Consider the following 17,614-nt stretch of genomic DNA (forward strand, 5'->3'; position numbering starts at 1 on the left):
TGCAGCACCGCACTAACTGAAAATCAATCAAACTTAGAGCAAAACAGCTAGTCCATTATCAAGTAGCATGCTTTGTGCACCACATTCATCATCATCGTCATCATCGTCATCATCAAACTTTCTTTAAATCTACGATATATTGACAATTGAAAATGCGTCCAACAATTACAGCCAGCTGTCATGCTGACGTTATCTAATCCCAAATCCAAATGTGAACCTGTCTGTAGACCAATCACATAAAGCTGGTGTAATAAATTCCACTCTCTCTTTGAAAAAAGTTACGTACTCTTTCTTCCTTTTACTTCGCAGCAAAACTACACAAAGATTCTATGCAGAGAATTTAAGTAGAAAGAGAAAAAGACCGTCAGTCACACAGAAGACTTTCTTGGAAGAAATAGTATCAGAATTGCGGTACAGAGTGAGACCCAGATACAGAAATGGGGTTTTCAGTATAGGTCCAGTGAAAAGATAAGAGCTTTGAGGCTAAATCTAAAATGGGTTTTCTTCACTTTCTCATTTCTGTGCTTCTTTTGCTCATATTTTCTGCTCCACGACCTGTTCGTGGAAATGTTGAGCTGAAAGCTCTCATGGAGTTGAAGTCCTCGCTAGACCCGGAGAACAAGTTGTTGCAGTCGTGGACGAGTGAGGGTGATCCATGTAGTGGTTCATTTATGGGCGTAGCATGCAACGAGCATCGCAAAGTGGCCAACATTTCTTTGCAGGGAAAGGGTCTCTCCGGCAAGGTCGCAGGAGCTGTGGCTGAGCTGAAATGCTTAACAGGGTTGTACCTGCACTTCAACAATTTGTCCGGAGAGATTCCCAGAGAGATTTCCAATCTTACTGAGCTGAATGATCTCTATCTCAACGTGAACAATCTATCTGGTGCTATACCCAATGAGATAGGGAAAATAGAAAGTCTTCAAGGTTAGTGGTTGCTTGGTTCTATGGATTTATATAAAAGTTTCAGTTTTGCTCACAGATTTATACATTTTCTAGTCTTGTTTTCTGGGTTTTCTGGTGCCTTTGTGTTACTGTTAGTTTGCCAGCGCCTAACTGACGTGAATTTTCCATTCTTTATTTTTTGCATGTTGTTGTTTTCCCTCTATTTCATCTATGTGATATTTGATTTGTAATTTAGGAGCAAATGGATGTTTGCTAGCTAAATAAGTGAATTTATTATTGAGAGAGGGGCTTCAATTTTGCTTGCATTTGAAGGTTTTAACTTCTCTGAATTAGTATAAATGGTATATTTGAATGAAATTTGTTGCTGAGAAAACTGAGGGAAGGAAGAGAAGGATCAAATTTCAAAATCTGGAGTAAGTTGTTTGGTTTCCGGAAAAATGATAGAACTTAATTGGGGGTAAACGTGGTATTGGTGTGGCATTCTGAGTTGTTTGTTTGCCCCAGTCCCAAATCGTAAAGATATTTCTCATATGCATAGTTGTCTGTTATGTGGCTTTTATGGTAATCTTTGGATCGAAGGCCTCATGGAGAACTAAGTTCATTGATTTACAATTTTTTCTCCAGCGGTCTGGGGATGTATTGTCTTCAATCATTCATCTGAGTTGTATTTCTTTGATCAAGTGGGGTAATCATAGCCAAATAGCTAAATACAATAGGGCGAAGTTTCAACTTCACTTGTTAATATCTGCATCTGTACCACTTTAGTTCATATTTGTTTTTTTAGTAGTACTATCAAAAAGAAAAGAATAGAGGCAATTGCACGAAAGAAAAGAACAGAGTTTGAGCTACGTCTTTTTTGTTGTCTTTGTTTACCTTGTAAATTATATAATTGAAATTTACTTCTTTTATCGTTACTTTTCTTTTCCAAATTTTCTCAGAAACTGAATGGTTCAATGGATTGGGAAGTCAGTGTTGTTATGCCAAGTTGACATTAAAAACCGGAATAGAATATATATAGAGTTTTTTTTCGGACTTTTGTCCTTGAAACTCAGCTTAATTCGAAAACTATCTTTGTTTGTGTAGTTTTACAGCTATGTCGTAACCAGCTGACGGGCAATATTCCTAAACAGATGGGGTCCTTGACGAGATTAAGTGTTCTTGGTTTGCAATATAATAGACTAACGGGTCCAATTCCTGCAAGCTTAGGGAACTTGAAGAAGCTAAAATGGCTTGATTTGAGCTTTAATGGCTTCTCTGCTGGAATTCCAGCTGGACTGGCCCGTATTCCACAGTTGGATTTTCTAGATGTCCGAAACAATTCTCTGTCTGGGGTTGTCCCTTCTGGTATGTCTATTTCTTACATCCTTGATTATTCCACAAAAATTCTCCTCCTGACACTTTCTTTTTTATTATTGTGGTTATGCATTGATCAATATTGAATAATTTTTTATAAATGAAATTGAAGATTTCAGGAGATTAAATGAAGGGTTCCAGTGTGCGAACAATCAAGGTTTATGTGGATTTGGGTTTTCTACATTGCGAAACTGCACTGCATTTGATAATGGTGCAGTAAATGTTGATCCATCTGAACCTGCTGGACCAAACATAAATAAAACTCCCCCAAAGGAGAACCCTAAGTCTGCAGTTTTCGATGCTCATTGCAATCAAACCCATTGCTCAAAGTCAACAAGATTCCCACTAGCTGCAGTTGTTGCAGTGGTTATTACAGTTACGGTCACATTGACAGGGGCTGTATTTGTGACCATTATTCGGTATCGCCGGCGGAAACAAAAGATTGGGACTACAGCTGATTCTTCTGATGGTCGACTTAGCACTGATCAGGCTAAGGAGTTGTATAGGAAAAATCTCTCTCCACTTGTTAGTCTTGAATACTCCAATGGATGGGACCCTTTGGCTGATGGTCGGAACGGCATTGGATCTCCTCAGCATTTTTTAAACTACTTAAGGTTCAACATGGAAGAGGTTGAGTCTGCAACCCAGTACTTTTCTGAGGCAAATTTATTGGGAAGGAGCAAATTCTCGGCTGTCTACAAAGGAATTCTAAGGGATGGTTCTCTTATAGCTATTAGGAGCATTAATGTGACCAGCTGTAAGTCTGAGGAAGCTGAGTTTTTGAAGGGGTTGAATTTGTTAACCTCCCTGAGACATGAAAACCTTGTTAGACTGAGAGGTTTTTGTTGCTCAAGCAGCAGGGGTGAATGTTTTCTCATATATGATTTTGCTCCAAATGGGAACCTGTCTCGATATCTTGATTTAGAAGATGGAAGCAACCAAGTTCTTGACTGGCCCACGAGGATTTCTGTCATCAGTGGCATTGCAAAAGGTCAGTAACTTCTATTGATCGCATTAATTTATTTAGTTTCATTTTCTTTGAGTCTTTTGCAATAATGCTGTGTTACATAAGTTTTTTTTCAAGAGGGTTTCTGTCCACCGTCCACGTATTCATTTATTGTTCTCACCCTTGAAACTTGAGTTATAAGTTTACTTTAGGGAAATCAAATGAACCATACATGTTTAGAAAACCTTAAAATATGCAGTTTGCTTACTTAGATATTGGTTATGCTCCAACCAGGTATTGGGTACTTACATAGCACTGAAGAAAACAAGCCTGCGATAATTCACCAAAACATCTCTGTTGAGAAGATTCTCATTGACCAACAGTTCAACCCATTGATTTCGGATTCTGGCCTTCCTAAGCTTCTTGCAGATGACATTGTCTTCTCTGCTCTTAAAACCAGTGCTGCGATGGGATACCTAGCTCCTGAGTACATTACCACTGGTCGTTTCACAGAGAAAAGCGACATATTTGCATTTGGAGTAATCATATTCCAAGTTCTTTCCGGGAAGCTATTACTCTCCAACTCAATGCGAACGGCAGCTGAATCTTGTAAATTTCAAGATTTCATCGACAAAAATCTGGAGGGGAAATTCTCTGAATCTGAGGCAACTATGCTGGCAAAAATTGCACTGATGTGCACCAACGAGCTTCCCACCAACAGGCCAAACATTGAGGACATAATTCAGGAGCTTAGCAGTTCTAGGAACAGTTCTTGATGGCCTACTTTTGTGTCTATATCTTGGGAATTGCTGCTGCTGATGATCTAATGATGGTGACTCATTAATATGCACACTACTGCTGAAGCTGGTCCTATTTATTGTTATATGTGCTCCCTTTTGAGGTAACTAAGGCTTGCTGGGAATGTCAAAAGATTTATGTTTCTACAAATCGGTGGAGGTGAGGAAGATTCCCCTGTGATTACTTGTTATTCCTAGCTTTATGAAAAGCAACAACTGCAAGGATGCATAGGAAGAACCTCTGATCATTCATTCCATTTCTGAATATAGCTTCTGATACATTGAAGAGATGCATTTGCTACCACTAGACAGCAACTGCGGTGCTAACTGCAAAACTGTTTCTGTACAATTTACTTTTATCTGTTAATAACAGCAGTCTTCAACCTGCTATGTAACTTCAAAAGATTTGATTAATAGTAAAGATTTATTAAATTTTTCTTTATGTACGTAGTGGTTGACCAGAAATCTTGATAATTGGTCTTTATCAAGAAATAACGCTACCTTTTATTTTTTTGGAGATAACTCGATGGTTACAATGGGAGGGAGGAGATATTTGAACACTAGGAAAGTAGGCACTATGCTACTTTAAATTGCTTAAAATTTACCCTCTTGTTCTTTTGTGTTTATTATTATGTTTGATTGAATTATAAAACAAACTTATTCTTTAATTTCTAAGATGGAGACAAAGCTTATGTTGGAGGTTAGATGACCCCTCACTTGATGAGGATGTTCCTATATGTCTGTATATGCTAAAATAGGTTGAGCAAGAAAGTACTTCGTGTTGCAATTTTAATAAAAAGGTTACCGCAACAAATTCTTTCTGGAAACTTTTTTCCAGATCCAACGTTACATCAAAACAAGTAACTTTAACATCAATGTTTACTATCTTCTAAAGCCACTATTCCTCTTTTTGGCAGAAAGCAGGGATTGAAGGATTATTTTCTTAGTCTGTTTTGGTATTTTGTAATTTAAAGAAATCTGTCGTCTGCGTGTTCGGTTGTTTTAATCTGTTGACTAGAAGTATGCTGATGATATTCTTGGAAATTTTCTTGGAAATTTTCTTGAAAGTTTTAGCGGTGGAATATTATATTGAATTTATTGTAAAATTTGATAATAGAGTTTCTCTGTTTTTGTTTTTGTTGAAGGGAATAATAGAGTTTCGTTAACAACAAATTTTCTTAATAATTTTAATAGATAAATTTTGAAAAGCAAACCATCACAACATAATAATTTAGCAAAAGAATTTTACTTTAACAAAATTCTCTACTTGACAAAGCCTCATACATTCCTAATTAGTAAAATCAAATGGAACATAATGCGCAGGATCATGAGGAGAAAACCTGGATAGAAAAGGTGACATTCAGAAAACGAAGTATTGACTTTGCATCCATTTTCTTTACTTTTTCTACAAGCAATATTTTTTCCACTGCCCTTCTCTACACTTGCAGTGCTATTTGTTATATTAATGTTTAAATCAGCATTACTACAACAGTTTTCTTCTTTGCAATAAAAGAATAAAAAACGGCCTCATTTTATTTCTCATAAAAAGAAAAATGTAAAGTAGTATAAAGTTTTAACCATTAGTGCTATGCTTTTTCTCTGAATAAGCAAGCCTAAGCAACTGCACTATACTGTTGATACTCTTGAAACCATTCAGCAGGCCACCAATCTGTTCTAACAGCCTCGACCTTCACATTCTCCTGTCCTTGTATGGTCAATGCACCTGATCCTTTGAAAGCTTCCTCCAACCGCAAAAGACCAAGCCCACGACACCCAAGTGCAGCCCTCACAGTACCAGCCTTCTTGTGGGAGGCAGTATCTATCACTTCTGAGCCAGGAGCAACCTTTTGCTCCACTTCTGAGAAGCAGAAATGAAAATGCTTGGGATATGCCAAGACAAAAGGAAAGAGAAAGAGGGGAGAAATTCAGAGGAAGGGAAGATTACCTTCTCCACTATCGTTAAGAAACCTTAAAGGAAGCAAGCGCTTGCGAATGACACCTCGATGATGCGTACGAGCTACAAGCTCTTGACCCATGTAGCACCCTTTGTCAAAGCTTATTGCATTCAGACCAGCAAGATTGTATTCAAGAGGCATTGCCTCACCTAAACATGACAATAACAATTCCACGATTTTTCTTTTTTTAAAACTACAAAAATAACCTCATAATAACATTTCAACATACATTTTATACATAAAGATAAAATTATCATCATAAATGAAAGGAGAACAACATAAGGAATAACAAGGTCACAACTCACAAGTTACAAAATGCAGACAAATTCTTTGCCACAACAAATTTGGAGGGGAGGGGGGTGTTGGGTGGAAAAACAAGAATATTACAATCAGTTAGATTGAAAACCTCAATCTATAATACATGCTAATGTAGAACAACAATGAGCTCTGACACCAAAACAAATGCTACAAAAATTCTTAAAGGGGATTGTGCAAGAATAGAAAAATAAATATAAAAATAAACCTAGGACTTAGCACCTAGGATTGCTTGGAGTCAACACCAAGCAGGATAATAAAAAAAAAAACCTACAAATTAGCACCAATCTGCATCACAGAATGGGAAAAATTCCAATAAAATTTTATCACTCAAGCAAACTTGTCTCCATCAAAGTACAGTTGCTTGCTTATATAGACTACTAAGACTAAATTCTAATCTTCATTGACTTGGGCCAAAACTCAATTATTGAATCATGAAAATATACTCTATGAAATTAAATAAAATACTAATAACCTAATTAGTTAATAAGACCTAAAATAAAATCCAATGTACCAATAGTAAAAAAAAAATTAATTAATTTCTAAAATTAAATAAATAAAAAATTTGGTGCTCCCTGCATCACATTCAGAAAAATATGGAAAAAAGTTCAAGCATACAATCAAGGAGGAACTAAAAGTCTACCTTTTGGAATCTCAGTTGAGCCTTCTGCAACCCCCTTCTGTAACCTCCAAAGCAGGTAATTCTGTTCATCTGTTTCTTTGTCAGCCTCAATCAAAGGTGCTGCAACAGGCACAAAAAGGGAAAAATATTTGCGGCTTGAGTGGATCTCCCAATTATCCATAAGGTAACCATAAGCCTCTGAAAACATAGTGATGCTGTAAACTTATAAAGATCTAGCATAAGCTTATAAAACTCACGTATTATATCTGATGGAAAGATCCCCCTGAAACCTAGAGAATCCAATCTGGGATCATTAAACCATTGCCATCCAAGATTATTTCCACGTGAAGCTGACTCGCCTGAACGATCAACACCAGCACCCCAGCCAACACTGGCAGCCTCTGGTTCTTCTATAGATGAGGACTTTTCAGGAAGGTTCCCACCATACCTCTGCCAGCAAGAGAAGTCTTTTGCCACATTCTCAATCTCAACCTTAGACCTTACTCGGTATCTGCCGCCACAAAATTTAAAATAAATAAATGGAAGTTACCTAAATTTAAAAGCTAATATTGCCATACAGAAAGCACACATCTGCTCCCTCGAAAGAATCTTGCAGGCTTGGCAATTCAAAGAAAGGTTAATACAAAGTGAATAAAAAAACATGAAAAGGTAAAACAAATGGTTCAAATCATATACTAGCCTTGGTAATGGTTCAGATCATATTCTTCACAAGCTTAGATTAAAGAGGTATAGCATCACACACAAAGATGGAACTGATTACTTCTTGCAGCCAGTCACAAGTAAGCATATTTAAGACAGGAACTGCACAAAAAAAAAAAAAAAAAAAAAAAAAAAAAAAAAAGTCTTGGTTCATGATTGATCATGCATCTTCAAAGAAACTTTAATTAAATTCATCATTTCCTAATAACAAAAACAATTGGTTTGGGGTATAATACATTGTGACATTAAATATAATAAGTCACAATATATTATACTCCACAATAAGAGGAAGTGTTAAAATAATGGTTAAATGATTAAATTCATTAAATGTATTATACTCCAACTAAGAAGCTAAAAGAAAAAAAAAAAAAAACCATTGGCCAGGAACAAATATTTGAACGCAATAAATCTTAATCTCCAAAAACTAAACTTTACAATCTCAATTCTCATCTCAGCTTGTTATTTTCCACAGCTAAACAATAACTTCGCATATTTCAACCGAGGAGAATCCAAAGGAACTAGTGCATAGTGGGACATGACATGCTTCATAATTTACATATAGTGACTATTCCATTGCAAAGTTAACATAAATGGTGCACTAACAAAATCAGATTATACTGGTATACAACTTGTTATACTTAATTACCTACAGAAGAAACCGTATTGTCAATTTGTCACTAACTAAATTTTTCCAAAGAAATCCGAATAAGTTTAGTTCAAAACCAAAATGTGCAAACCAATAACAAATCCAGCAAAAAAAAAAAAAAAACACAAGCCAACATGTTGAATACAACATTAACATTGTTGTCTTCACGGAACAAATTCTCAACTAAATATATGTTTAAGCCAAAACAGATAAAAATTCACAAAGCTTACTTTAAAAAAAGAAAAAAGAAAAAAAAAAGCATTTAATAAACCAGCAAACCAAAACCCAATTCAGAAAAAACCCAAACTCACTTTTTGAAGGTCACCAAGAGCTCATCCAAGACAGTAGCATCCACATCCGCAAACAGTTCAAACGATTGGTCCGGGTCAGACCCAGGTCCGGAACCAGACTTGTCGAGCTTGGCGTCGGGCTTAGGCGGCTTGTAAAGGAAGAGGTCGTAGAGGAACTTTCCCTGAGGGGTCAAGAGCGCGGCGTACATAGGAGGCAAATTCGGTGCGGGCAAGGTGGAGGTTCTCTCATTCTCACCCATGGGTTCACTGAATTTCCGTACATCGTTGGTCAATAAGCCTTGCAGGAACTTTACAGTGTCTAGGCCTCGGAACCGGACCACGGACCGTGAATTGAGCTTCGAGGCAATGGGCCCAGCGGTTTCGAGGTTGTGAGAAGAGAAGGAACGGTTTGATGAGAAGTAACAGTACGCAGTGGATTTGGCGAACCGGAGGCAGGGTTTGAAGCAGTGCATTGTTTGTTTGTTTGTTTTGCGTGATGTGATTGAAACTTTGAAAGAGTCGAGTTGGTTTGGTAATGAAGGAGCTATGGACTATGGTGATAGTGATGGTGACGGTGGTGGCTTGTGAAGATGAAGGGGGTTGACACGTTAGCTCGGAGGTGGTTCTGGGTTTTTTTGCCACGTGTATTAGAGGGAAGGTTTGTTTATTAATTCTTGTCGTAACGGGAAAGAAAGAAAAAAAATGCGGCTTTAAATAAGCTTGCTAGGTGTTCGATGAAAGTTCTGAGCTAGGCTTGTTGCTATAAAACCGCATTCAGAAAGAATGGAGTTGGGCCACGGCCACGGGTTAATTTACATTTTCACTACTCGGGCCGATTGTAATTTTCTTTCGTTTTCAGACAGTTTATTTTATTACAAGACGGATAAAACTATTACTCCTATTTATTTATATGTAATTATGTACTGTATTATTTAAACAAAATCACATAACTCATTAAATAATTTTTTTTAACTATAATTACTCATTAACAGTTTTATCAATTATGCATATAATGAGTCAGAGGAATTTTCCATAAAACCGGTTTGAAGCCCTCGTTTTCAACTTTGCCTCTCATAAATTCTAAATCTGTTTTTTTTTTTTTTTTTTTGGTACCACAAAGGATAAGAACCCAAACTCAAATTTTCTCAGTAAAACGAACTAAGGAATGTTACTGAAGCAAAAACGTTTAGCAAATTCAACTCGACTATTAAGCTTGCATAATTACTATAACATTGATAGTTTGATACACTTAATCGAAGCCCAAGTTTATGATCTTGGTCTTTTATGTTTTATCTAGTTATTATGGTTAAGATCGTATTCCTATGAGGCCTTTGGTCTTAAATAAAAGGGTTCTCAAATTCCATATGCATTGGACTCCTCTAGCTATTTGGCTGTCTCAGTTGGTTAAATAAATGAAATCTTTCATTTAATTAGTAAAATTTTTAATAATGTATCAATTATCAGAGACTTTAAAGGTCACATCCCAAAATTTATGAAAGAATAAAAATCTTTTTGGTTAAGTGAACTGCTTCTTTTTGCGTAGTTAATGAGCCAAATGAACCTCAAGTAAGCTACATTTTGTTGACCAATACAAATGGGAAAAAGTTATAGTTTTAAAAAAATTAATTAAATTACCCAAAAAAAAAAAAAAAATTGTAACAAAGTAGCAAGAGTGGATTGATGTATATATCACATCAAACCATGTGATATGTGTGAAGAAGCCGAGAAGGTAACAAGTTTTTTTCAAAGTGATATGATGTGATTATTGGTACAGATAAACGTGTGTAAAGACTTAAATATGTAAAGGGAAAAAAAATTAAGTAAGATACAGTGGGGCTTTAATTTTCACTCCACATTTTAATAAAAACCTTTTTACGTGTTTTAGATACAGTAAGAGCATTCTCATCAAAACTTCTAAAAAATTTAGTATTTATCATCTCAAAAATCTATTTTATCAATTTTAATACCTCATTTTACAATACATCCAACATAAAAAAAATTTATATTTTTTACCACTTCATTAAAATATTAATTTTTTATATATCTCTCTCTCCTCCTAAAGCAATCCACTCACATCTCATCTTTCTTTCTCATCCCTCAACCTAGTAAACCCACGGCCACACCCACCACTAGCCACCGCCAGCCACCACTACCTAAAAAAAAAAAAAAAACCCCACCATCCACCACAACTCACTAGCTACATAACTCACTCAACCACCACTACATTATTGTCATAACTCTTATCAAAACCCACATCCATTGCCACCAACCCTTGCAACCGGCCACCACCACTGGAGGAAAAAAAAAAAAAACCGGACCACCAAAAACCCACAAACTAGAACCACCACTAGCACCACCATGGCAACCACAACCCACCACAAAAAACCCAAAACAACCACCATCAGCCACCATCACCACCATTGTTTCAGCCACAACCCACGACAAAAAAAAAAAAAAAACAAACCCAAAACAAAACCACCACCACCATCAACAACCCACCACAAAACCCACTAAAATAAACCAACACCACCAGCCAAAACAACCACCATTAGAATCACAAGCTACCTCCAAAAAAAAAAAAAATCAATGCCACCAGTACCATCGTGCTTCTCAGTTGTGGATGCCGGTGAATGAAGAAAAGAGAAAGAAAGAAGGAAAGAGAAAAGAAGTGAGACCAGTGAGAGAAAAGGAAAGAAGAAAAGAAAGAAAAAATGAGAGAAGAAGTGACACTGATGAGAGAAAAGGAAAGAAGAGTACAGTGAGAGAGATGAGAGAAGTAATAAAAAAATTATTTTTCTGAGAGCACACTGTAGCAAGATGGGAAATTTTTTAGGACATAGCATGTTTGATGGAGCAACATTTTGTGGTTTCAGATGCTAAAAATAACATTTTAGCACTTATACAAGCTTTGATGAGAATGGTCTTAGAGCCTTTTTAATAGCCAATGTATTCTACTCGCCAATAGAGAGGGCCTTAAAAAAAAATTTCCAAGGTGAAGCAAACTTTTTTTTTTTAAGAAACAAGTGAAACAACCTTAATTAAAATGTAAAACAAATAAATGTCTATACTACTATTTAAGAGGCTTCTCATGTTTGGGATACTGATTTTTTTTGGGTTTAAAAATACCCCTACACTCCTATGTTTAAGTAGAGACAAAATTAAAGGACAATCCAGTAAAAATACAACTCTAACTCTCACTAAAACATTGCATAAAAAATAGGGTCACTCTCCTGTCGATTTTCAAATTACTTTATAAATTAGATTTTCAAAATAAAAATTATATATAAAAATAAAGACACAAGTTTTTTTTTTTTTTTGCTATAAAATAGGACCTCTAAACTCAACGTTTTCACTCTTTTTTTTCTTCTCATTTTTTCCCCTTTATCAAGACTTAAAACGTTTCTCTCTCTTTTTTTTGGTTTCCTTTCTTCTAAATTCTAATCTCACGTTTTTTTTTTGGTTTTTTTTTTTTTTAGTTTTTCAAATCTCTTCTTCTTTGTTTTTGAATTATTAAAAAAAAGTGATTTTTAATGTACTCCTTTTTTATTTTTAATGATTTTATTTATTTATTTATTTATGCTGGTGTTTGAATTGTTTTAATGAATGTATTTTTTATGTCCAAAATAAAAATTACTATGCATGTGATTTAATTAGATAGAAGAGATTAACATCTCAAATTTAAACCCAAAAAAAAACCCTTATCACACTAGCGAAGTGCATGTGGCAAAACTAGTAACACATTATACTAGCGAAGTGCGTGTGGCAAAACTAGTAATACATTATATTGGTATTGTCAGTATCGTACGATACACGATACGTATCGAATCGTATGTAAAAAGTTTCGTATCGTATTGGCGTATCGTAAGTGTTCATGAATCGTACGATACAGTGTGTGTATCGTATGAATCGTATCGTATCGTAAAATTGTACGTATCGTACGATACATAAACAAATGCTTTAAAATGAGATTTTTTGTTAAAATTTGTACTTTTATTTGAATCTAACAAGTTGTTAGACTTGTTTTTAACACAAAATTATTAGTTTACTTAATTTAGCTTACTAAAATAACACATTCATAAGTTTTTTCCCCTCTCCTACAATTGCACTACAAAGTACATACTTACCTTTCATTTTAATATTTTAAAATTTATTTTAAAATTTTTTTTTATCGTTATTGTTTTAAGTCCAAGAAACTAGAATGCCAATTTTTTTTTTTTTAATAGAAATAGAAAGAACAAAAAGAGATAGTAAATGTTAATAACGAATGACAATGAAGAAAATTTTAATAAAGAAATAAATTTGTAAAATTATAAATATGATGATAGCGTTGACTTAGATGAGGTTGATTATGCAATTTGATGAAGATGATGAAAATAAATTATTGTTTTTGAGTCATTTGTAATATATTATCACTTTTGAATTTAAGTAATTTTAATGTGAATGTTATGAACACATGTTAGTTTGATTTATTTAGTTAGTTTGTTAAATATTATTACATAAGGGATGAATAAATTAGTCATTAGTTGAATATATTTAAAATTTATAATGAATATATCCTTTATATATGTATATTTATAATTTTTATAAATTTTATTAAGTGTTTGTGTATCTTATGATACATGATATGATACGATACACGATACGAAAAAATTAAAAATCGATTCACGATACGATTCACCTATTGACAACTATGATCGGTAACAAATGGCGCCTACTTATAATTGGGAAGTTATGTACATGTTTCGGTCGGCCTGCATGAAACTCCTAGTGAGCTTGAAACCCACCTACAAGAAGAATAGAAGATCAGATAGGGGCAGTTTTGGCCCATTTTTATCAAGCATAACTAGTGCATTGATGGGCCAAGCCACCCATTGGACCAAATTTGCTTTCACTCTTGGGCTTTCACCTCTAGCATATGCCACTTGCCATGCCAACACCTCCAGACTCACCTTCTAGGGAAAAAAAATTAATTAAGACTTTCACAGACAAAAATTACCAATTCTTTTGAGAAAATAAAGGAATGCATCCATGAGATAAACCTCGTAGAGCCTTATCTGAAAAGAAATCAAGATTACTTGTCCTCTACATATGCTTAATAAAGAACACATTTATGAGCATTCCAACATTTATGAGTCCTAGATAATTCCAACAGGTGATCTTAGCAATATATCTATAGAGTATCAAGAAGGCCTTATCTAGGAAGAAATCCAAATTACTTCTCTTCTACGTATGCTTAAGAAAGAACACATTTGTGAGCATTCGCAAAATGTAATAGTAATAAACTAATAATTATGTGTCCTAGCTAATTTTAGTAAGTGGTCTTAGAAATATCTTCGTAAAATATCAAGAATTAATGCTAATCAGATGTTTATTAGTTGTTACATAGAGGGTTTGCTTTTTAACAAAAAGTACAAAAGAGAGGAAGAATGATAATGTGTAAAATTGAGAATATCATGCATTAATGGTGATGAAGAATATATTTGGTAATATTTACAAATAAATGCCATGTAGAAACATTTATATCTTTATGAATTATGCCTATATAAACTCAAGGGTTCCAAAAGTTTTCAATACAAGAAAAGTGATTTTGTATCTCAAAAAAAAAAAAAAAAACTGATTTTGTGAGACAGAAAGATACAGTGATAGAGTACCCATATTTTTTAAAAATGTTCATTTTTGTGATGAGCTATCCGATTATCAGACAGATTTTTGGATGTAAGTATTTTTGCATCAATGATGCTAATAACCCCCAAAAAAGATCATTGTTCATGATAGAATATCATGAGTGTCTCCTATAATATGGCTTTCGAACCATCAACGGGTAAGTTATTATTTTTTAAAATTTATATCCTACCTTTGCTTCCGTACTGTGTGAATATTAGTGATTATTATTATTATTTTTAAGTATATTTGTTTCTTGCTCGATTCTTATTTGCCGAATTATATTTAATTATAGTTGGTTGTTTCTTGAAGGTTGAAGGAGCTTAAATGTACTGCATGTTCAGAAAATTTAGAGAAAGAAAGTAGTCCAAGAAACATCTCATCATTACTAATAATAAAGTTGATACAATGGGGTGACTTTTCATTGAAATAACTCATGTTGTGTCTCTTTTTCATATTAATGTAATAGATATTGTAAGTTGTAACCCAAAAAATGAGAGACAAAAATAAAACAGTTTACCAGTGGGGTGAAAAAAGTTGTCCAACTCTCCGAGTCTTTTTTGTTTTCTTGATTTCTTTTTTCTTCCTTTATTTAGGAACAACTTACTGGGGAGGCAAATTATATTTTAAAGCATCCTTGCCTGATGCATACAATTGAATGCCACATTTTAAAAAGAATTCTCGTGTGGATATTCAATGGAATTACATTAGTTTAGAAATGAACCAACCTTACGCCACTTTAGTGGAAATTTAATCCGTCATGCATAAATGCTTAAGTATGAATTTGACATCCAATTGAAGTTGGTCTAAAAAAGGGCTAAAAAAAAAAAAAAAAAAAAAAAAACTCTTGAATGAAAATGAGGAAGCTAGTCTACTTTTTAAATTCACCATCTTATTTCATGCCAAACCTGAGGAAAATATATGCTTTCTGGGTCGTGAGTGTTGCTTTTACAACCACAACTGTGGCTTTATCACCATTATTGATTATTTTTGCAATGTACAGACATTAAGGGTCCGTTTGTTACTGTTGTTTAAACAATATTACACGTATTTTCACACACTTTTTCACCTACATATATTTTCAAAAAATACAAATAATATTACTAGAACAACGCTATCAAACGGAACCTAATAAGTCATATAACTACTGTGGCATGATTTTTAATAGTTGCGAAGGATGTGCAATAATCGTGTATGATTTTCATCTTTCACTGTCTACATCAAGTTTTAATCAAATTGCTCGTCATGACCAGCCATACTTTGGCAATAAAATATTACTGTCTACTTGTCTTCCATGTGGGCCATGTCAAATTGTCAATTGATATTTGATAATCAAATTTTTGTAAGCCATCTAGAATTGGCTCCTTTTAAGAGTCTAGGTTTTTTTTTTTCCTTAGTAGAAAGCTCAGTTATTTATAGCCAGTTTAAGATTACTTTGAGGCAGTTCTTATATATTCAGAGATGATTTTTCATTGTGCCTTGGCCATAAGGTGACTGTAGTGTTGAGGGGGACATTGGTAGAGAGAATTTAGCATTGGCAAACCTTTTGCTTGCTAAGTGGCTTATTTCTTTGTTCCCATGTTTCAAAACTGTTTGTTTGTTTAGACCCCTGTAAACCAGATTTGTTTAACCTAATTAATTAGCCAAGTAGTTACTTAGGTTAATCATTCAAATTTAGGTTAAACTCAAGCAATCATATCACAAAGTGCGGAAATATAAAGAAGATAGTGATATAATGACCTAGGAAAACCAATGAAACCAACAGTTTCAAGGTAAAAAATTTGGGAAGGATTTACCCTAACTATTCTCAAGGTAAACAAATTCACAATGATAAAATGAAAGTTTTACAATAGATTTTCTCCCTAAAATCTAAAGTTACCTCTTGTAGTACTTACTCACACAATCATGTGCAGTTCCGAATTCACAGACTCTTTTATCTGAATTTGTTGAACAAAAATACCCATGTTTGTGATTTTCAGATCCCACTCAAAGGTTTTAGATAACCGTCAGTAGTTGATCTTTATTCATAAACTTTTCTCCACTAGTTCTTGATTGTAGATTTAGCTTTCGATAGATGTTTGTTGAGTTAGAAAGCTACAGAAACCTCACAAATCTCACAAGACTTTTAAGAACTTCTGAAATGTATTTAGGGTTTTCCTTTTATACTAGATAGTGTAGGACACAAACCTTAAACATTTTCATGGGCTTTAGGCCTAATTTAAAATCTGCGGAATATGACTTTAAATCGGTCGAGTCTTTCTTTCGATCGGTCGAGCTTTACAAATTTTGAACTCTTTTTCTGCTACTTGACTAGTTTTGAATCTTGACTTGAACAAACTTGAGCAATGTCTAACACCTAATCTAGACATATTTTTGTTCTCAGTTTGCCAACATACATAAATTTGGAATCTAAACATTTAACCTAAATATATAGAACCTAACAAAGACCATGTGAGGAATTGGCTATAACTTAAAATTGTTTAAGTGGAATTGTAAAAACTGCTATTGCACTCACTCAGCTACTTAGATTGCTTCGTCCTCAGTGCTTTGTTCCAATTTGTTCATGATAGAAAGAACTACAAATAACATGCTATTATGCTGAGAAAGAACTGCAAACTCATCCCCACCCCGCCCTATGGTGCGGGTCTAAAAAGTCTAAATCTATCCCTACTCCACCCCATGGTGCGGGTCTAAAATGTTGCTTCATCACTGCCCCACCACCTTTGTGGGGTGAGGAAAACCCACGCGAGACAAAGCAGGTTGGGACGGGTCAAGCGAGGTGGGGCAAAATTGTCATCCCTAATTTAGACTGGCCTTCCTGGGAAAAAAATTTAATTGAAACTTTCAAAAACAAAAAATTATCAATGCTTCCAAGGAAATAAAAGAATGCATCCATGGGATAAACCTCGCCAGGCCTTACCTTGGAAAAAAAAAAATCAAGATTGTCTTCTACGAAGGGACGGACCCAAGGGGGCTTGGGCTCCCTGGCCCAATTGTGTGTGTGCGTTTTTTTTATTTATTTTTATTATTATTATTCAATATTAGGTATTTTTTGAGCTTTTTTATAGTTGGGCCCGCTCTCTTCTAACCCCCTCTCCTATGATTATCAGCCCAGACAACCAACTCCAACCCAAAAAAATTAAAACCCTTCAGCCATTACCAGTGTGACTAATATTTAAGTGGAGCTCAAAATTTTACGTTGACTTTTAAGCTCCTCCACTACACGTTATCACCTTCTTTTTTTTTTTTTTTTTTTTTTTTAATTATTAAAAGAAAATAGATTATGCCTTTTTCTTCTTTCATTATATAGATACACATTTTAATCATATTGTATTTTGAAAAATTAATTGTTAATTTGATAATATTTGTATTAAATTTATATTTTAGGCTTAAAGATTGAAATACT

At 34.4% G+C, this 17,614-nt stretch overlaps 2 protein-coding genes across 2 annotated transcripts; one reads left to right on the forward strand and one right to left on the reverse strand.

Annotated features, from left to right (window-relative positions):
• LOC115972309 (LRR receptor-like serine/threonine-protein kinase GSO2) lies at nt 1-4,449 on the forward strand. Its single transcript, XM_031092551.1, has 4 exons — nt 1-924; nt 1,987-2,247; nt 2,369-3,247; nt 3,497-4,449. Exons 1-4 carry the CDS (start codon nt 495-497, stop codon nt 3,976-3,978), a joined length of 2,052 nt encoding a protein of 683 aa, XP_030948411.1. The 5' UTR covers nt 1-494; the 3' UTR covers nt 3,979-4,449.
• Nucleotides 4,450-5,374: 925 nt separating this feature from the next.
• Nucleotides 5,375-9,368, reverse strand: LOC115972634 (putative transferase At4g12130, mitochondrial). Its single transcript, XM_031092969.1, has 5 exons — nt 8,569-9,368; nt 7,149-7,402; nt 6,913-7,011; nt 5,945-6,103; nt 5,375-5,857 (listed from the first exon to the last, which is right to left on the reverse strand). Exons 1-5 carry the CDS (start codon nt 9,018-9,020, stop codon nt 5,613-5,615), a joined length of 1,209 nt encoding a protein of 402 aa, XP_030948829.1. The 5' UTR covers nt 9,021-9,368; the 3' UTR covers nt 5,375-5,612.
• Between the last annotated feature and the right edge of the window lie 8,246 nt (nt 9,369-17,614).

Source organism: Quercus lobata, chromosome 12, assembly GCF_001633185.2.
Source record: "Quercus lobata isolate SW786 chromosome 12, ValleyOak3.0 Primary Assembly, whole genome shotgun sequence".
In the NCBI taxonomy this organism is placed as follows: domain Eukaryota; kingdom Viridiplantae; phylum Streptophyta; class Magnoliopsida; order Fagales; family Fagaceae; genus Quercus; species Quercus lobata.